Here is a 22,549-nt window from a genome sequence, read left to right on the forward strand (position 1 = left end):
GCATGTTGAGCATCTTTTGCTTTTCCTTCTGCATTTCTCTTCCATATGTGAAACAGAGCTCACAAGACAAAGGAAATGGGAGCTACCTGAATATAAATTTGATGAGAAGAATAAGGTCACCAGAGAGCACAGACTAATCTCAGAGACCATTGTGGAATACGAAATCCAACACCACCAACCTGCTCACGATGCCAAAAGAAACCCACTGACCCCTATCCGCTCGGCATTCAGACAGAGCTCAAACCTGCCAGTTGGCTGCTAATCGTATTTGACAGTATCAGATTTGGTTCCTGTTAGCTGAATCCATTACAGGACATCAGTCACACACAGTAAACAGGCTGATCAATGAATTTCTTGCTCCTTCTGCACAGCATAGATTAGCAGAGGGACGAAGTGAAAAGATGACAACCACTGGACAACCCCAGCTGGGCTAAGAATTTAGGAACTCATTATCCTTATGGCATTTTGAGCAACGTTTGGTTTTAGCATGTTATTTTAACATGTAATTCCATTTCATTTTGAGTTGCTAATGGAAAAGTAGTCTGTGAGGCCCTGCATTTCCAGTGTGTGACACACAGACCCCGTTGCTGTTTTGTCTGACTCCTTTCACACAGAGCAATAAGCACTTGCCTGTGGGGAAAGGAGCTGCCCTGCTCTCCCCATCAGCGCTGCAGCCCCGCTGCCACCTCTGCCCCTGGAGCCTCCTCACTTACACATACGTTATTAAAATACATTCCTGACCTCTCACCCAGCAAGTGGGGCATGGAGTGTAGTCTGCAGGGATATTGGAGTACCAGGTCATACCCAAATATGATTTATAGGACAGCTAGTGTTTGCAATGAAAGGTTTAGCAGGTGGATAAGGCTTTGTCTTTTTTCAAAAAACGCAGTTTTATAGATTGATTAGGTATGGTCTTCTCTGGGAATCTTTGATATTAAAGCTAAGGGTCACTTTTATTAATTCTTGAAGGGAAACTGAAAATCTCCTTCACAAGAAAATCCAAATACTCTCAACAGTTGTGTTGCAAAATATTTGAGACAGTCCAGATGCCTACAGCACAGTGTTAAGTGAAAAGAGAACATCTGCAAATAGAAATTTATCCACAGAATGCTTTCAATTTTCTGATTGATTATTCTCTTTGAACTCTATATTAGCTTATGGTTTGGGGTAAATTGCATTCCTGGTTTTATTTGTGTGAGGTCCTTGCCTAGGAAACCATAGAAAACACTTTCCAAAGTATTTTCAAAGGCTGGCAGGACACACAATCATCACCTTAGCACTATTCCTGGCAGAACACTGCACTTGTTTATTCATGTCAGCTCAGTTTATGCATGGCATCCTCCCACAGCAACAAGAATTGAGGTCTGTGGGAGTCAGGTGATGCCAACTTCAACAGAGTCAGCTCAGGACCTTCTCAGTACACAGAAATGAGCAGGCAAACAGCTACTGAGGTGCTGACACCCCTTCTCCTGAATTTTGTGTCTTGGATGGTGTTGTCCTAACCCTGGGTTAACCTAACTGCTTTCACAGGAATGGACTGCCATGTCTTTAACTGCATATGGCAGGTTAAACCTGACAGGGCAGCTCAGGCAAGTCCCTCCTGCCACAGCGGGCTCACCCAGCTGCCCTGCCTGCACCACCCAGCTGCCCCTGAAGCTTCAGCACCATAAGCACACCCTGAACACAACAGCCCCCCCCAGGCACAGGGGCCGCAGGTACCTCTCTCCAGGTGGATACCACACACAAGACTTCAAATCCTTCACTGTAAGAACACTAGATGAAGAACTGTGTTGGGAACCCCTGATTTGTCTTCACAGAGTTTTCCAGTAGCTGTAAATAACATTCTATGTCTCTGTTCTTAATGGGTCTGGCCATACATGAAACATGTAGAAGTCCAAATTTCTAAGGAAAATTCATCCCTTAGTAGCTCAAATTACTACCAAAATAAGCGCAATAAATGAAGTAATATTTAATATAAATCTCATCTTAAGCCTTTTTTAGAATCTTGACTTCTGTAATGACAGCCTTAGCATTCAGAATATTTCCGAACTATAGGGAAATCATTTAAATACTCAGACAGCCACAGTGAGTCTCAGACCTCACTCTGTTTCTCACTGTGCTCCTGAGTTTCAGGAGCTTGCATTAACAGGACTGAGATTGAAAACAAGGGTTTTTTCTGAATTTTATGATCATCTCCACTGTACAGTAGCAAGCAGGGTATTCTGACCCTGGTGATTCCCACTTTAAGATGTCCATGATGCCTAGAAAAAACAGTGTGCTACTCTTTTCCTGAGTGGTTCTTCTCATCTACCTGTCACCTGTTCAGACCATGGCTGAACCATCGTTTAGATCAGTGAACCACACCAGACTTCATCCAGTGGCACCCGAAGGTACAACCTTCCCTATGCTATATCCAAGCCCAAATTCCTCTGTAAGAGCAAGATTCTAAATTTTAATGCTCTGTAGGTATGACTACAGTAGAGGCAGCAAAAAGAACAGATGGAATACCAATCCTGAAATGTGTGCTCAGAGCCTGCAAAGGTTTCTAACAGGAGCCAGCCACTTTTTAAAGCAGATGTTGAAGTAATTCTATGTCAGCACTCAAAGATCATTGAGAAATGCACAGAGACATGAAATTAAAATTGGTATGCGAGCTGAGAGTTGCTTTTCACCTTCTGGAGCTATTGTTAGGTGACGTCTCCAAGAATGAGTACATTTTAAAAAGGATCAGTTTCGTGACATTCCATTACTAACTTGCAAACATATCATATAAATACAAAAAAGGAGTTCAGCCTTTTTACTGATAGCATAGTCTGTAATTAAGACTTTAAAGCTATGTTTACTGACTGATTTGAATCAGTGGTAGTTCACAAGACTTAATTCTCTATTTTTGCCATTGATCTTTCTCTTTAACTAGATTAGAGTTGACTCTTCAGCCCCTTACAGCAGTTGCAGCAATATCCAGTGTGGTCTGTAGATGGGAGTGAGCTCTTTGTGAACACTGAGCTCCAGCTGTCCAGACAGCTGAGTCACATTACACAGCCATGCCATGGAGCAGAGGTGCACACGCCTGGCTTTGTGCAGAGCCTGGTGCTTCCTGCCAGGGTTACAAACCCAGTGCAGGACAGAGGTACTGCTCCCAGGCCTGCTCAGGCCACAAATGAGCTCAATTGTTCCTCCACAACCTCTAGCACGAGACATTGAATACTTGAGCACAGTGAACTCAGTCCTGTGAGCTCACCTCAGGGCTGGCAGGTGTCAGCACTGGGTCTTCAGGTAGCTGGTGCTGAGCAGTGTTGCTGGAAACACCCAGCTCCCATTTGGACACTCCTCACTAAATGTAATCCACTCTCTGCCTCTGATTTGCCAGACTCTACTGCAGTTTCAAAATGCCAGTAAAAGCCCCAATAAAGAAAGACCCTTAGAAAAATTTATGTTCTACTGAGACATTCAAAGCAAATAAAAACTTCCACATGATTAGATTCATTTTTCTACTGAATATTAATCTGAATTTACCATAGGAATGGACCAATTACAGAACCATGCCAGCTTAGGCAGTGTACAAAAATAAAGGAGAACATTCTCGCTGGTTAAGGCAACTTCCCACTGAAGCCACATAACTTCTGGCACTGACCTAAGCTAAAGGGCTCACTGGGTAAAAACTTTATAAGGATAAAGCCTTAATTCCAGCATAAATACTAACTTATTTTTTGTTTTGTTTACAAAGTGACTGTACAATTTTAGAGCTATTTTTAAAGGTTTATTCACCAATTGAAAAGTTAACCACAATATTCTCTCCACCCAACAGCCCTCAAGATAAACACCCCACAAACAGCTCACTGTTGTTTGTAGTTCTAGAGTGGCAGGTGGCAAATCCATTTTTGAGATATTGTATCGACACTATTCCCCACCTATGGGCAGGTTTCTTTAACAGAAGACTAAAGAAGAGGTAGAGGCTCATGAAGGTATTCTCTTTTATTTTCAAATGTTTATTTAAATATGAGTCTAAAATACCGATCCCCTCTGAAGATGTCTGACAATTTTTGTCAGAAACTGCACCCCTCTTCCTCCTCACAACTCTCTCCAGGGTCTTGAGAGAAGCTAGCTGTGTTTTTACACTGACCAGTGCTGTCAAGAAGTGAGGCCAAGCAGGATCTCACATTCCTACCCCACTCCCAAAGAAAACCCTTCTATGGAAAGATATCCTTTCCTTTAAAAAATCCAAATCATCACAGGATGCAGTGACAAACATCTCAGTGCTGTATGTTCTCAGCATGTTTCAATCCTATACTTAAGAGGATCACCTGTCAACACAGAGAAAAGGTAACTGGGTGATGATTTAATTGTTGAGCTTTCTGACAAGAACTCCAACCAGGGTGAAAAAGATGAGACTATCTTTCAAAAGTATAAATATCTTCTTGGAAGGAGGAATCCAGTTTGGTTTTGTAGTGCTACATGAGAAACTCATTTGGAAGCAGCCAGTGAAGAACAAATATTCTCAATGATTATTTAGTAATATTACAAGTTAGAGAGTAGAATAATTTTCTATATTAAAGAAGTACTTTGGCCTTCAGCTAAAATAAAATCAAGATGTTGTGAATAACTGTCAAGAGTATCTATCAATGGCATATAACCAAGCCTTTTTGGTTTTAAATGTTCTGTTTCAATTCTGGACATTTTAAGTGAATAAATATGTTTATCTACCATAATAGCTGAAATTATGACCCTCTACTAAAGTCTTTTAGTTTGTTAATAAAGTAAATTTGTTCAAGAACTTCACCTCTCCTGGGTAGAAAAGCACTATTTATTACTTTAAAATGAGAATAGAAATGTGCTTCTAGCTTTGTAGGTTTGCCACAGTACATGCACGTTTAACATATCTATATCCTTTTCTATCACTGCAATGGATCAAAGCCTGCATTTTGCCTTTGAAAATGTTTATTTACCTAACACCTACTTTCACTGATAGTTTGAAATTTAATTTTTTTTTTTTATAGACATGCACTAATCTAGGGTACTTCCCTGAACTAGCAAAAAGGAATGAACAAATTTAACAAGAGGTTTATGATTGTAAACTGGTATAAGCTTTCACAGTTTATGCCCACTGATGAAATTTCAACTTCTCCATAAATCTGAGAATAATCAGAAAAGCCATCCTAGAACATCAAAAGATATTTCCATGTAAGTTCATTACTGCATGTTGACAAGGCCATGAGCACCCACAGATTTACCAATTTTGGCTAAAGGCTAATTTGGCTAAATTAGGGTAGAAAGTTCAGATCAGTTCTCTTATGCTCCTGTAATATGGAAGCTTCTACCAGTGTCACCCACAAATTTCCTGCATGCCTTTTTCACAGCTCCTTTGGCTTCTTTGACTCTTTTAGCTGTAAAAACACAAAGTTTTTGATGCATCACTGCCATCTTTTGGACTTCCACTAACACTACAATTTTCCAAGGCCGTGAATGAAATCCTGTCTGCACACAACATTTCATGCTTGCTCTTCAAGAATGTCCAGAAGCAACACGTTTATGCTACATTTATAATCTGTTTGATGTTCAGATGTACACCTGGATCTTACATAATATGGGAATTTATTAAGCATTTGTCATCGAAACACAGTTTAGAAAATATTTTTCCTTTACCTTGGAATATGCATCACAAAACACAAAAGCCCATATTTCAGGGGCTTACAAGCAAGAGCTCCTGGCCATGCTGACAGCAGCAGTGAAGCCTCTGCAGGGTGTATGCTATTGGAATGATCTTCCTTGTTCTTCTCTCCTCTAGCTACAAGGTCCCTGCAAATAAATCCCCCCAGCTCAGACATTGCAACTCCTAATTCAGCCAAGCACTTACACACACATGTTTGTATTTAGATCAATCCCCTGGCCTAGAGAGCCAACCATATAATCAAAGACACAAAGAGCCTGGAACAAGCAGTACTGGATGGCTGTGGGCCTGTACAACCTAGGAACAGAAGAAATAATGGCTTTTCTCTGTGCACAGGCAACAAGCACAGAATTGCCCACTTCACCTCTGTCTGCAGGATGGCAGCTCTTTGCTCTTTAGCTGTAAGGGACTCTTTGAGAACTTCAATGTGCTGCTTGCTGTCAGAGAACTGATTTGTGAGGGTCTCCAGCTTGGTCTGCAGGGCCAGCAGCTCGGTGTCTTTGCGCGACAGCTCCTGTTTCACCTGACCAATCTGAAACACAAAGAAAGGACAGGCAAAGGGAGAAATACTTTATAACTTCCCTACAAAAATCACTATAAACACACATAACTATCGACAAACACCATGGTACTGTTAAATTATCCCACAGAACTATGAAGCCTTAGGTTACCTTGAGTGAAAGGCTGGCAAAAATTTGTGTCATGAGCAAAGGAGAGAAGGAAAAAGAGAGGGGAGCAATGTCATCAATTTTTCAAGGGAGGTTCTTTTTAATAGTGGCAGTTTTTTGTAATTCATCTTCCAAAGGACTAACCAAACCCAGGTACGTTTCAGGGATGACGTTTTAACGAAGATGAAGCAGAACCCTAATGACAAAGTACCCCTCGCCTGTAAGGTCAGAGCAGATGAGATACCTACAGGTCTCTCAGCAGCACAGTGTTTGCTTTGAAATGTCAAATCAGCAAGCTGCCCTCCAGCTCTTCACCTAGCAATCCAGCCTCATGCTTACACAGGATGTAAAGACCCTTTTACTTTTCCCACTACTTACAAAACCAGCATTTTATTCTATGAAACACCTTCTAGTTTATGGAAGCTTCTAAAAGCAGATGCATATATTCCTCAAAACAACAGGAAAACTGTTTGTGGAATTCCATTTGTAGAGAGAAATTTCCTAAATTTAATTTAGTGAATTAAATCAGTATAGAAGTACAAATTTATTTTAACAAATGTAGGTTGGATTATTATTTCAAAAGGCAAACAGTAAAAAAATGCTAAAATAAAGCATCAAAATGAGCTGAAATATCAATTTAAGTGCAATCATCACCCAGGAAGACTTCTATTAAGTCTGAATATTAAAAAAAAAAAAAAAATTAATTAAAGAGGACTAGGAAGTCTAAATGTAGCGTTACATCCAAGTTGACAACGAACTTTCTGATTTTCTTCCTATAAATCTCACAGAATAGCAATGTTTTACTGCTACATATTATATAGCAGAGGGGGACATGTCTCTACACACTGAGCAGCTTTCCCTTTTTTAACTTGAACAGTTTTGCTTGGGTTATTCAAGTTTTAAAAAAAAATCCCTTATCCCCAGAAGTACATTGTCCAGTGCTTCAAAATAGAAATTAAAGGACAACACAAACTGAAAAAATTGTCCAGGTCACTCTTTGTGTTTGAAAACATGACATGAACAAAATAATAGTATAATTTATAATCATTTTTAAAGTTTTTAATTAGAATAAATGCCCATATTAGTAGAAACAATTGAGAAAAAAAGCTGGGGTGAATGCCATTTTACCTTGAAAACACTGATTCAATAATGGGCAATTAAAGGAAGAAAACTCTTTACCAAAGAGTATTAAAATGGCATCAAAATATGTAATGAAGGACTCCTGTGTTCCAGTGTGAAACAGTGTACGTGAGGAAATGGGGAAGAAGGAGGACATGCATCTCAAAAAACCTCTCAAACTCATTAAATAGCACAATGAGAAGGTATGTAAGAATTTATAGAACTATTCAATAGTTTATTGTTCACTTCACTTCAAACCTGCTAGGTTGTTTCTTTCACATTTTACTAAAAGCAAATGTGCACAGGGGATGATTCTGCCACCTATTTCAGTTCAACACAAAGGTATTGATGTCAGCAGCACTATTCCTGCTGTCAGCCCCCAGTTGCACAATAGTGCCAGGCACAGAACAGCTGCTGGGAAGAGCTGAATTATTTACAGCTGGTTATCTTTTCTAGAGTATCTAAACAAAAAAGCCCCCTTAAAAAATCTCAGATGACACAAACTTTTTCGGTTAGTAGGTAGCCTGAATCGCAGAAAAACTTTCTCAGACAGACAGCTTCTGTTTGGGCTCCTTGCAGAAGAGCTGCTTACCACATTTCATTACATTAGGGTTCCCAAGTAGCACCCTAAGTTCTCATCTCTAGAAACCCCCATTTCAGAGCTACTGCCAAGGTGCTAAAGCTCTTTGGTAAGAACACAGCACACACCATCCCAGCTTGCAGGAGAAGCTAAGACAGCATCAAGTGCTCACATCCCTCTTCTTGGTGAGAAACGGTGTTCACTCTTTTGAGTGCAACTCTAACTCCACAGCAAAGGCATAACCTAAATTCATGCTGCTAAAATGGAATAATCAGTTTTAAAAGTGTTCAGCATCCAGCTTTCGGTATTTTTTGTGAAACAATGTTAAGAGGGTTCAACATAAGTTTTCAAATTAGGTTTTTTAACTAGGAAAAGCAAATCTCTTTGAAAGTCTGTCCCCGAAATGGGTGCTGAATACTTTTGAAAATTTGCTTCAGTAGAGAAGAGTAGGTTATTGCTCAAACAGCTCATACCATTAAAAAAACAGCAACAAAACAAATACAGATGTTCAGCTGGAGAGTGGTGTTATTTATGGACACCAAAACCATGTGAACAAAAAGGCAGCTACAAGGCTGAGCAGGCTGTTAGTTCTACTTGTTATATCCAGTCATGAAGAAGGTAAGAGAAGAAAAGCTACCCCAGAAGGCAGAGAGCTAGCAAGCCCCAGTGAATGGCCACTGCACACGAAAGAGAGATCTTACTGCAGAGACCTCGGTCTGGAGACCAGCCACTCTTTTTTTCAGGTCCTCCCCTTGAGCCTCTTTGGCACTTAGCTCTTCCTTCAGTTGCTCTACCTGTCACGACATTGTTATGCTTTTAAATATTTATTATTTCCCAGCTTCTAGTCAGCCTGTTTCAGTCCAAGCAACTACAAGTGACAAAGAACTGAAGAATCAACACTGGTCACTCATTTTCTCTTCCATTCTTCATTAAGTCTTCTCAAAAGTTTAATGTCTGTGTCATTTCATATAGGCTGCCAGACAAGAATTTGATTAGGAAACAGAAGATATATAGTTATGGTTTACATATGTCAAGTATGTGGCCCTTATCCCAACGGTTTTGAAACTGGAATTCATAAGGAAATTACAACAGGAAAAAGGACATACTTCAGCTTAAGAGAAATAATGTTAATTGTCAAGCTACAGCCACAAATTACTTACACAATACAACGCTGAAAAAATAAATGCTGTGCAATTACAGAACAAGGTAGGACAGCAAGGTGTCAAGATTGGACATGGCCATGAGTCATGGGCAAATAGATACCAAAAAGGAGCAAATTTTCTGCAGGAAAATAAGTGAGCAGACACAGGAGACAGAAGAGGTCCAGCAGTCAAGTAGCTGAGCAGATCTACAGATCCACACAGGGAGAGGACAAGGGGTAATTGAAGAGTTGCTAACAATGAAAGGAGGAAAGCAAGAAGAAAAGACAGAAGGAAGTGGTGCTGTAATCTTCTCCCCATTCCTAATTTGAATTGGGTACCTTCAGTTCCTAGAAGCAACCCAGTGGGATAAAGAGCAAAAGTAAGAATAGACATAGTTATGTCGAGGTGTTTCAGTGAACTGGCGTGAAGCAAGTGGAAGAATCACATAACTTAGTACATGTCTCTACTTCAGGGCAAGTAGATTCTCCAAGACACTTCATCCAGCATTCTTTTTTGACCCATAATTTCAAGTAGGACAAAGCAGTAGGTTACAATTGTTCAGGACCTAGCAGAGTAATTTTCATCCTCCTTTCCAGGGTTTGTATACTGCTTGCAGGTAGTACACATAAGTTAATTAAGAAAGGCAGGACTGCTCACAATATCCTTACATTTACTGTACAAGAGGGCCTGAATCTTCACTAAAGAATCTTAGGACCCACTAAAAGACTGAGTAACAAAGAATGAATTGACTTTTGCCTATAGACAATTCAATAGTCAGTGTCCATCTTTACATGTGAGGATCAACATCTCTCACTGCTGTACTTGTCCTGTATTCCAAACAACATCAATTAATGCCAGCACCACCACTGCTGTAGACTCTGCTCTCATGCTGGCTCCACTACTGGAAGGAGAGTGTAATGGAAAACCATTCTAGTGACAGTTCATGCTCTTTTCAGCCCTTATATAATAAAAAGGCCAAACAGTTATACAATACCAGCTGCAAAAAAAATATCCTTTTTTCAACAAACTACATTTGGAAAGAATTTAGACCAAACAAAACCTGAACCAATAATGGATTAGCAGTGGTCAAAAAATAAACACAAAAATCTTTCTGAAAGAAAAGAAAATCAGGTGTGACAATAAAAGGAGAACTTGGGCCATTGACCTTACTGAAACACCATTATAATCTTTTCAAATTGGAATTTAAAATTTTCTTGAATATTTTTAAGTTAATTTAGTGGCTTCACAGCAGGTATTAAATAAAATTCTGTTTCCCATCATTGGACTGGGAAGCCAGACCACACCTCCTAACTAAAGCACGAACACCTCTCCTCTGTTCACCAAGCTGGGTTTAGCATACAACTGCCATTTGTTTGCCAATACCTTGTTTTTCATGAATTTGGAATGGCTACGGTACACCTCCATTTGCTTCATTTCCTCCTCACGCTCCTCTGTGCTCAGGGCTCCGTTTGACTTCAACATCTGAATCTCCTCTTCCAAATCCCGGAGGCCACGCTCCATGGAAGAAATTTTTGAATCCTGAGAATGATTGGAGGGGACAGGTAAAGACACACAGTTAGAAGATTTGTTAACAAACCACTGGAGTAAAACCAAAGGAGATACATGTCCAATAAATTACCTGCCCTTGAAATTTACTTAGGAAGTTCTTAGAGAAATCAGTGTTCAACTCTTTACATGTGAGTGCTCAGATACTCATTTTTCAATTTACTTTTTTTTTAACCTTTCAAGGAAAGCAAGAGTTTAGTACTGAAAGAAAACCAGGGCAGGAACATCGTGTAGGATGAATAAATAAAGGAACATGAAGAAAAGTTGCCTTTTCAAAGCCAGCTCAAACCGGAGAAATTTAATTCTAATTGAATGGGCAGCAAAATGGCAAGACTAGCAAAAAAATTGGGTTGGTGCCACTAGTTAATTTAAGTGGAGTCACAAATGGAGAAAAGCAAATACCATAAGCAAGGAAAATGTGCAACTAGCTAGTTTTGATTGGATAAAGCAGTTAAGAGTCTCTCAAGTATTCTGGCTCATATGTACAACGTATAAAACATTTCAATGGGTTAAAAATAACCATCCGGAAAAACAAAAAAGCCAATCAATCATTATCCTCCTAGTTTTACAGGGTGATCAGAGGTATTCAGTGTACCTGGTTTATTGTTTCTTTACAGGCCTTTTGTGTTAGGAACAGCAAGAACAGATTCATCCAGCACACAGAGTTTCATGCATACCCACGATCATGGATATGTGTTTAGGAACTATAATCTCTTAAAGCAGTCTATTTTTTCTTATCTCACTTCCCCAAAATATTTAGTCTTTCCTGAAAGACAGATCTGATTTGAAACTATACTGCAGACTTCCATAAACAAAACCTTTCTAACTTTTTCTCTGTCTGATAAGCAAAGCACAGCTGAACAAAAAGCTGATTTTCACATATACAGGTTTTCCCTCATGAGATGAGATTTTTTAAAAGCATGACTATGAAGATCTAATTGGATCTCCTGCTTAATGTTTGATGCTTAAGTTAAAAATTGATAAAGTAGATTTTTGTAACAAAAAATTAGAGGTAGTAAGGTGAAGTGATATGCTGCAATTGACAACAGTATTTAGTTTCAGTGCTCACATCATTTCCCAGAAATACCCATGGGTTTCTCTTTTGATAGTAAAGACACTTAATGTTACCACATGGTCAATTAGTTTTCATTACTATGGACCACAAAGATGACTAATACAAGAGTGACATCAAATGAAAGGCTGCAGAGTAGAAAGATGGGATATGAATATGGAAAACACTGATACAGAATGGAAAAATTTGCAGCGGAAAAAAGGAAGGAAAATAAAAGAAAAAGAAGGGAAACAAAGTGGAAAAGAACAGCTCGCAAAGACAGTTTCTGATTTTTCAACTCCATTTGTCCAAACCCTGTGTGATGTACTTTATGAGCAATACAATATGAAATATGATTGCATAAAGCTGTGCAAACCACACACTTGATTGTGGCTCCTGAGCTCTTGGACAATTGCCATCAGTCCATTAAATACTTAAGCTAATGGTTTAAGAATTCAATCACAAATTCATCTAGAAAAGTTAGGTTTATGATGGCATACAGATATTTCTAGCTATATGATCCATTCTTTAAGTGGGTGTTGAGTTTGCTAACTTTGTTGATACACAGAATGGAGAGCAGTATTTCAAATGTTGATAACATAAGAAGAAAAGAACCCACTCTTAAAACCCACAAATCTTTCATATTAATCTATCATTCCCATTCTTGTAATATAATGAACTCTTGGTTGACTGCAAGAAATCTGTATCTGCTGCTGCAGGCAGAAAGAAGACAAGTTTCTACTGTGCTGTCTTTTCAGTAATCAATAATAACAAATTAAATAATAACAGAGAATAAAATTGTATAAAAATATATACTTATTTTAAATTACAAGACTGACAGGAGTATATGGTATTTGGTAGATTCACCTTTCATGTGAAAACCCATTTTCCAAATTCTACTGCTGCCCAAACACAATCATTTACCTTCATCTCAATAACAGTTTGCAGAGCCTTTGTCTTGGCCGTGTCGGGAGCATTCTCAAATCGACGATGGATTTCCTGTACCAGCAGAAATGAAAGCAAGAGTTACACTAATGGCAGTGTCCCAATACAAACATAATTACTAGAAGCTTCTCTTCCTAATACAGAGCATAACTCAGTGCTGCTTTCTGATGTTGTCATACGTTTTATCACTTCTCATATCACAGAAAGGACTGCCAAAAGCTCATTCAACAGAAATCCAGCCGCAGTTAAAAAGGCACAGCAGAAACTGCACCTTTGACTACCCACTTACTCAAAATAAACTTGAAATGACAGCTGGGTCTACTAAAAAGCTCTATCATCTGTCTGCTAAACTAATCTGAACTCCTGATAGTTTCTCATAGAAGACATAAACATGATGCATTTGACTAGAGGCTTACTGAAAACAGCAACACTGTGGTTTCTATTTCAACAAGTTTTAAGGTGCAGCTGTTGTTAACTCTCTTTTTCCAATGTTTTTTACCCCAGAGTGGCAACACTGAACTACACAGGATGAAAATCTTTCTTCACTTGGCCTTGAGCACAGCTGAAAATACACACGTGTACAGCACACTGCTCTAGAAGCTCAGAGGATGCTGATAGGAGGACACAAAGTCCATGTGATATTTCTGTTGATGTAAATTCACAGAAATAGCATGCTTCCAACTGCTTGCTAAGGCATAAAATGATCGAAAGCTCAAACAACTTGTTCTATCATATAAAGTAGGGGTTTCAAGCCAACATAAGTAAAAAGAGGAGAAACAAAATAGAAACTACTACACTCTTTCACTCCTTGTCTTCAAATGGCATTGTCCTTAGAGCACACTCTAATGCTAACTGTAGGAAGGTGAATTCTGTTAGAGTGTTAATCTTATATGCCAGGAAAATACTTTGGTGCCCACAGAGCACCAGCTGTGATGCCAGTTAACCTAAAAATGAATTGTGTTATGTGCCCACACATACAGTTTATCCATCCACTCCCCTCAGACAACTAAAAGACAAATCCCAAAAGCCATCCACAAATTTGTATTTTCAATAGACAAGGTGAAGAGTCAAAATTTTGTATGGCAGTCATCCATGCAACTTGTTCCCCACGATTAATTATTTGAATGAAAAAGGTAGAGTTGCACAGTGCTTTTCAGAAATACTACTTTTAAGATTGTTAAGTGTTCCTACATAGCTTTGAAGTGAGCAAGATCGAAATGTGTTGGGACATGACAAAGGCCACAAGAAGAATTTTGCAGAAGTCTGGCCTAAGACCATTTGCATAAGTTGATGCCCATGAATGGTAATAATAAGGAAATCCAATAGAACTTGCTCTGGTTTAAAAGAGGATATTTGTGTATTTTCTGAGAAGCCATTTTTACAAGTGTGTTCCCAGTGTATGGCGGCATTCTCTGAAATCAAAAAAATCCTCCTGAAGAAATAAACCTGAAAACCCCTCTAAATATATTTGTTTCTCCTCGAGTCAACAGATAACTTGAGAGCCTCTGCACAAATACTACTGGCACCATATTGACCAGAATGAAGCAGTGCCATTATTTTTCTACTTACCTGTACCTACATTCCCAAAATGGATTTCCTCAAAGAAATTACAACAAACTCTTGTGAGCTTTTAGAAACTGAGAAAACAAAGGATAAGAAGGTCAAAAATTACTATGCCATAAATCTATTTTGGACACTGTATTATTTTTATTTTAGCAGTTAGGTAATTTCCACTTGTGGAGAGACACAGTTTCTGACCTGAGAATATAAAACCAGCTACTGCTGTGGAAATGGGATAGATGGAATACGTAGCAGGAGAACTGCAGGTCTGTAAAGGGATGCTGACACAACAGTGCCTGCTTCCACCATGGCTCAGTGTTTTCCCAGAGAGAAAATTCTTCCAAGCTTCTTCTTGAGAAATGCCTGTGTCTCCTCTGTCTGAAGTGATGCTCTGCACTTCAGCAAAGGAAATGTCCTACTTCTATCATCTTAAGTAATTCCACTGTGATTTGGATGACATAACCTGCTGAAAAATAACACCTCCCAACTCTTGACTGCACAGTAAGGGCTTAATTTTGGCAACATGCCTGTGATTCTGAAGAGCCCGAAGAAAAAAAAGCTACAGGCAGACCGAGGCTCTCTGGAACACAGATTGAAGAGCGGCTGCCGAAGGAAAGCAGGGCACAGATACCCTTCTTAATTAGGAAATACAGGCTGCATCCATGTCTTTCAGTGGCAGAATGGAAAAATACTAATAGATCATATCTGTGATGTATTCAGATTCTGTCGTGGACACACACCCCACAGATGAATGAAAGTTAGGATTTTACTCTGTAAAACAGGATTTTGCACAGCAGTTAAAAACATAGGGCCACACACAAATACCAGGATCAGAAAAATATAAACCCAATCCTTCATTCCTTGCAGGTTATCCATTCTGACAAAGTAATACAGGATCTTTCCTTTGCTTTACTTTCCCACATTAAGAACTTCCTTATGTAACTGATATTGTTTCCTAATAGGTTAATAAAATTTAGCATCTTTGCACCTTTGAGTGCAAGTTCAATTATTATAACAAGGGGTGGCTCTTTTAAATCTCCTTTATGTTTTTATTGCTTTTCTATGTTCAATGACTCCTTCATTTAAAAGTGATAGCAAAAAGGAAAAACAGAAATTATGGTGCAAACTGATTGCAACTTTAAGTACATTCACAGCCAATAAAATTCCAAAATAGGTTGTTCTGTTCAAAAAAACCATTAAGATTCAATAACTAGAAATTGAAGGCTAGAATTAGTCAGAAGCTCTAAACAAGGTGGGCACCTTCTCCAGAGCTGGAGTTCATATTTCATTTTAATTTTTTATTAAGAATATCTATCTTCCTTTTTAAGAAAATCTACCACAGAAACAGATAGGAACTGAAGGTGTGGATCATTATTACATCTGCCAAGCAGCTCTGCAAGGCAGCACAGTACCCCTAGGAGAAACAACAATTTCCTGGTCAGCATAATTACATAGAACAGCTGATCAAACACACTGAGAACGCTGAATATGTAAAGAATAGCTGTGATAAAGTGGTTTTACCTCACCATAAATAGTTACAAAGTCCATGAGGTTTTTTTGAAAAGAATTCAAAATTAAAGAATATAGTTTAGAATTGAAGGAGTCCCCAGTCCTGAGCAGTATTATCACTGTCAATTATACACATGTGCATAATAATGAAGGTTGAATTTAGTCCAAATCTTTTCTTCCTTCACAACCTGGCCATATCCTTCACTGCTATTCCCCCACTTCCTCTTGTGTCTGATTTTGCATGGGATTTAGAACAAATGTGAAGGTGCACTTTCAAGCAATGATGCTTTTGTAGTGGGGTAGGCTAAATGCTTCAAAATTCAGCAACTCACCTCCCAGTAGCCACAAGACAAGCAGTTTCCAAAGCAATAAAGGACATGCCTTCCATCTCCTGCCAAGCTTGGATAATCAGGTAGCACATTCCACACAGAAACAAAAACATGCTATTTCATACATTAATTTGTTTTATTAAAAAAATCGGCAAAAAACATTATGTGTAATTAAAAGCACAGTCATAATTCTGGCTTTTTTAAATCTTAACTGTACTAGCCATATCTTTGTGTAATCAATTATGATCTCCTGTGCTGGATCTTTGTATCATTCAGTGGACTGGACAGTTTTGACTAAAAAGCATTTGGTTTTATTCTCCAACCTCATCCTCCAAGACTTACTAAATGAATGTTATATCTGTTGTACCCTAACTTTAGTTTTTCAGATGGCTTTCATGCCTACCTAGATTTTAGCAACCTAGTTCCAATTAATTACAATGAAATGCAAATGTTACAACCAGGAGCATCCATCAGCTCAGTATTAATGATCATTGTTAATTTTAAAAAATTATTTAGTAGCTATGTAAGATAAAATAGATCTTTAGTTGTGTAGAAGGACAAATCATACCTGACTAACCTGATTTTCTTCTACAGTGAAGTACCTGGCTGTGTGGCTAAGTGGGGAGCAATGGGTGTTCCATGTCTAAAGGCCTCCAAGCATCCCTGGAGGCAAATCTGTGAGACACAGACTGGGTAAGCGGTTAACAAAGCAGGTGGGAAACCAGCTGGGCTGCCAGGCTCCACGCGGTGCTGATGAGCAGTGTGAGGGCCAGTGGGCAGTGCCTTCAGCAGTGATCTGAACGACGGGATGGACAGCCCTCCCAGCAGCTTTACAGAGTACATGGAATTGGGGAACACATGCATTAGATCAAGCTATGTGCCCTTGATGTGGAAAAACGCCCAGACCAGCCCATCCTGAGCTGTACTAGCAAGAGTACCCAACCAGCAGGTGGGAAGCAGGTGTTTCCCTGTGTGCAGCTCCTGTGAGACCACTGCTGGAGCTCTGTGCCCACTTCTGGGCTCCCCAGAACAAGGAAGGCACTGAAAATCTGAGGAGATTCTGACAGACAGGCACCAGGATAGCTGGGGCTGGAACACAGCATGAAGGGGAGAGAGCGAGAGAAAAGTGTTTGTTCAGCTGAAAAGAACGGGCTTGGGGGGAAACCTGATGCCCTCTAGAACTAACTGGAAGCTGGAGAGATGATGGAAACCAAAGTCTTGTCAGAAGTGGAAGGATGATAGGCAATAGGCAGAACTTGCAGCACTGAAAATTTAGACCTGTTAATATGACAAAGATTTTACCAGGAGAGCAACCAAATGCTGGACCAGGTGCCCAGAGAGGCTGTGGAATCCCCACCGCTTGAAATTGCTGGTTTGAGCAGAAGGTTGCATGAAATAACCTGTGGGAGAGCCCTTTAATCTGCATGACTCATTTATATAAATATCTTTACTACCTGGTGCCAGAAGGTGACTGGATACTATCACAATTGTTTAGTTTCAGGATTTTGTATTAAATTTTTTTCAGAAAGTGCTCGATGCCAGTAATTTTAACTTCTATTTCAGCACGACGTAAAAATGAACTGAAAAAAAGAACATATAAGAGTCCTGTAGAATTTATTTCATTGCTATTAGAGTTTTGCTGCTAAAGTGATACAGTTACACAAGTCTGGAAGCAGCAATCATGGTAGTTCCTTCGGAAATTATTTCTGCATTTTTCCATTTGTCATTTCCTGCATTTGCAAACCCAATCAACATAATTCCCTGAAAATACAAAGTGACTGTACCCACAAAGGGCATAACTTTGAAAGATGTGCTGGCAATTGCACACACATTGATAATGGAGGCTGCCAGTTGCTTTGAAGCTCAGTTACCCCTGGCTAAAGAAACTCGTCTCTGGTTTGCAATTGTATTAATCCATTGAGACGATTATTTCTAAATCCAATTAAAACCTCAGATATCAGGACACTTAAGTTTGTTAGCAAAGGCATCACCTAAAGTGAAAATTAAAGCACAGCTTCCAGCTCTTCTCAGTATTTCAATCAGCAGGAAACAAAAGCAAAATCCCTCAAAACTTTGGCATTAGAGTAAAAGCAAGGTAAGATGAGAAACTAATTCAAACCATCCAATTAGCTGCAAGTAGCAAGTCATTGTGTTGAAATCTGACTACAGAATTGTGAATTCAAAAGCTGAAGAAAAGTCAATTAAAAATTAAAATCTTAATCATGTAGAACTTCATTTACATATGTGCTATTATTAATTTTTTCTCTCTTTCCTCTTACTTAAGGCACAAAAGCACTCATTTTGTACTCAAATTAGCTTCCAATTTATTCGTGGTATTTTTAGTTTTTTCCCTTCCACTACAAAGCTTCACGTTTGTGGAAACAAAATTCCCTAAATCTCACTTCTACTGAAGAAAAGTGCAGGATAATGTTACCATCTCCAAGGAAAGCATCCCTAAGACGTAATTTGTAAACAAAGCAAATCGTGTAATAGGCATTGACAAAGAAAATCTTCTAATATAACAAAACATCAAAAAACATCGAAGTTTAAGCATTTTAAACCTCTAATCCCCAGACAGATTTATGCATTGTTTCACATAGTTTTAAAAATCCCACCTGAAGGGTATGGAAGAGCTAAAATGAAACAGTAAGAAATTTTGCTCTATGTTGAAGACTAGCTCATTCATATAAAAAAAAAATGTTTTGAAATAAGTTCAAGAATTAAATAACTCACCCCCCATGCTAGAAAAAGCATATCAAGAAGCCTACAGAAATTTTATTAATTATTTCACTTCGATAAAACCATGAGTATAATACAGAAAAAGCATCCTGACAGATGACTGGAGTTCTGCTTTTTTCCATTTACTTAATTTAACTAATGTAACTGATTATTTAACTAATGTATAAAAATCAGAAATTTGCTATGCAAGAATAAGGTGTTTCTGATTTTTTTGTCATCTGGAAAAGCAGAAAACAAATACATTATTTTCCAACCTAACTTTTCAACTTTTGAAGAATTATCAAGCTACCAACCTCTGAGGAAAGGTGAAAATAATTTCATATACATTTGAACATTTTTAACTGTCATCCTTTTCTAAGGTGACATACAGAATATCCCAAACTAAAATGATATTTTAAAAAATTTAAGTGTATAAAAAAATAGATTATGCATGCTTTCAAGTTGCAATAGTCCATTTTCTCAAATTTTGACCTACAAAACCTCTGTATGTTTTAAAACTACTTGCAGACCAAACAAGCAATTCTAATAAAGACATAACTATTTAAATTATCTTGGTTTAAATCACTTCTCCCTGCCATCTGCTTCTAAAAGGTCAAAAGGATGAAGCAGCAATAAAAAAAAGCAGAAACTTAATTTTTTTAAGTCAACAGAAAGATACCCCCCAGTATGACAGTAGTAAGAGTTCCAGTTACTGGATCTGTCTACTCCTGCAAAACAAAACCCCTCTCTAGAAGTATCTTATTTATGTTGCAAAATCTTGGCACAGGACAGAAGTGTTCTTTGAGTTAACTCTAATTGCTCCAATTAAAATTTCTAAATCCTCCTCTGAGCGTGGAGCAGAAAAGGGGAAGAATTTTAACACACCCATGGAAAAATAATTTGTTTGCAGAACTTGTCACAGTTCATTAAAATCTGGTCAGACAAGGGAAACAACCTCTCAGCACCGGGCACAGCTCAGCAGGGCTCTGATGGTACCTTCAGACAGCCCATCCGTCCCTTCTCACTGAGCTCCTTGCTGCTGCTCTTTGGCCACCACAGGATCAAGTTTTGATCATCTGAGGCTAATAATAATCGAAATAATCTACACAGACCTCTGTTAGAGCCCAGTGTGCCTGCTCACTGCACTGGCAGAACTGTGCCCCACGGGGAGGCAGAAATTCAGCGCTGTCCTGGAACAGAGTGGGCACTGTTCGACTGCAAACAGCTCCAGCGAGGGCTCGGTCCTTGCAATAAGGCCATCCCAGATAACTGTGATGCACTTCACAAACAGCACTTTGTGGGCTTGCCATTTCAACAAACACTGAAAAAGGAAAGAAATCATAGCTTTTTCTGCCACAGCCTCTTTCCTTAAGCTCATTGTAAAGGAGTGCCCTCATGAACCACCCATTTCAGTGCCTGTTTTACATACAAAACCTCCCTTTATTTGTTAAGCACTCCATCCCTAACTCCTTCATTCAGTTTTGTACTCAGCTGGAATAAAAAATCCATCTTGTTTGAATGGGCCCAATTATTTTAAAAAAATAAAATATTAAAGTCAAAACCGTAATTTACTACCAAACAGGTTTTGGACACTAAGTATAAAGCTCCTGTTGGTTCTTCCCTCGTTCCACACCACTGTAACATGCAAGCCTTGACTCTAGAACTGCCTTCTGAAGACACAAGCCTTCAGGATAAACAGCCTTCTTTCTGTTTCCAAGTAAATGGTTGTGGTCAGCCATCTATACTTACAGTCCCTGTTGGGCTGTCCTTACAAATCTCAGTCTGCCCATAGTACTCCCAGTGTTTAGAACACCAGGTATGGATGCAGTCACATCATATTCTGCCACAAGCTGCACTGATAGTTGGGCTATTATCTGCATAGCTGAGAAAAATCTGTTTCTAATCAGTGCATCTAGGACTTTGGGGAGTGGGGAGCAGGGAGGCTGTCAAAAAGAACGCAGCCAGCTTCGTTATCTTTAGAGCTACGGGCTGGTAACTCTGCTACAGGCAAGTCTGGAACAAAGAACTAATGCAGTCAGTGTAACTCGGGAGCTATTCTGGAAGCTGTAGTCCAGCTGCTAGACTTCATCAAGTATTTCTTGCTGGTATGACAATAATTTTGGTTTTGAAAGTAAAGTCTAGAATACCAAATTGCCATTAAGACTGAAGAAGGGGTATTCAAAATAGCAGCCATCTTTTCTTATAAGCTATGAAGCTTAGGCTTGTTTTCCAGGGTAGAGGAATGTGATGCAGCCACACTGTCATCTGCTGAAGCCAGGACATTCTGATTTTCAAGGAGGTATTTAAGTTTTCATTACTCTGTGTTAATGAGAGAATGTCCTCTGTATCAGTTGCTGAATACATCCTATGCTGGATATAGTATCCTTCCTGTGGATTTATATGAATAATTTCTTGAGATCCTCAGAAGTCAGGGCAAGTGGGAAAAGCCCAAGAGAGTCAAATTGCTCATGGGGATACCTCTCAGTAGCTGCAGGAGAATCCATTTCATAATCTGGATTTGGGAGACTGAGACAGTGCCCTGGGATATGACCAAAAATACGTGATATCTTTTATATGAGGAACAATTAAGCAGCACTGGATTTTTCAGCCTAGAAAAAGGGAGAACTTGGAATGGATATAACAACATGAAACTGTGAGTGGCACACAGTTATAATCTTACCAGAACCACAACAGTGACCTCTGCTACAATTTATTTTCCTTAGGAAATTAGTGCAGTCTTTAGTACAACAATGGCAACAGCAAAAGCTGAAGAAATCGATTCTTTCACATTTAATTTTCAAGGTGAATCTGCTGGCCACTGTAGCTGCACTGTCTGCCTGAAAAACTGTCTGATGACCTTGAGTCTCAACATCACATTTTGGATTACATGTGGGTTTCGAAGTTGGAAAACTGAGGGATACCTTTTTGCTTCAAGATGCAGATCTTTAGTATTATTTTCAGCAAATATTTTATCAGCAATCTAACACCCTTGCAGAGTCAGAAACAGTACTAGTGGATTCTGACATCTCAGAACTTCTTTTGCTAAGATGGTGATGAGTATTTTGGACCAAACCACTACAGATGGTCTATAACTGCTATTAAAGTTTCCTAATGTGTTAGGGCATGAAACATAAACGCTGACCTCCCAAGCTCTTGCAAATCCCTTTGAGATACCAGTGCTTCCTCCAACAGCAGTATTTAGAGTTTAGCATGCCTTTCCAGATACTGGGAATTCTAGATATAGAACCATCAAGAAAGCAGATTAATTTCTTCAAGGCAGCTTAAAAATTCCATCATTAGTATCTGGGCTAGCAAAGAGCAGAAATAACCTGTAACTATGGAAATACAGATGAACATAACAGAAGGTCAGCTGAGGAGGGTGATGCAGGCACACCTAACAGGTGACACACCTATGAGAGACAACTTCCAAGTGTGAAACACGGATAGCAACTGTGAACCAGATCCTGCAGAGCATCTGGGTGCTCAGGCAGTCCGATGCAGTCAGCTGCAGCTTCCTCTGATTTTCTCCAGCCTGCCAGAGCCCCAGGCATAAGACTTGAGGTTGATGCAGGTAAGTCTGAGGTCACTTAGCTCAGCCTTGCTCAGAGCTCAAGGATGACACAAGGTACAAACAAAACCATTCCTGTGGTCACCCAGCTCCATATGGAGATAATATGGCACCGTGTTCCTGAGG

At 39.2% G+C, this 22,549-nt stretch overlaps 1 protein-coding gene across 1 annotated transcript in view; it reads right to left on the bottom strand.

Annotated features, from left to right (window-relative positions):
* The window catches only part of ERC1 (ELKS/RAB6-interacting/CAST family member 1), a 284,378-nt gene that overhangs the window by 198,310 nt on the left and 63,519 nt on the right, over window positions 1-22,549 (bottom strand). Inside the window, 4 exon segments of the mRNA XM_032105148.1 lie at window positions 6,033-6,200; window positions 8,746-8,829; window positions 10,561-10,716; window positions 12,719-12,793. Of these exon segments, the coding sequence (XP_031961039.1) occupies window positions 6,033-6,200; window positions 8,746-8,829; window positions 10,561-10,716; window positions 12,719-12,793 (483 nt within the window).

The sequence above is a fragment of the Corvus moneduloides genome, chromosome 4 (genome assembly GCF_009650955.1).
Source record: "Corvus moneduloides isolate bCorMon1 chromosome 4, bCorMon1.pri, whole genome shotgun sequence".
NCBI lineage: Eukaryota > Metazoa > Chordata > Aves > Passeriformes > Corvidae > Corvus > Corvus moneduloides.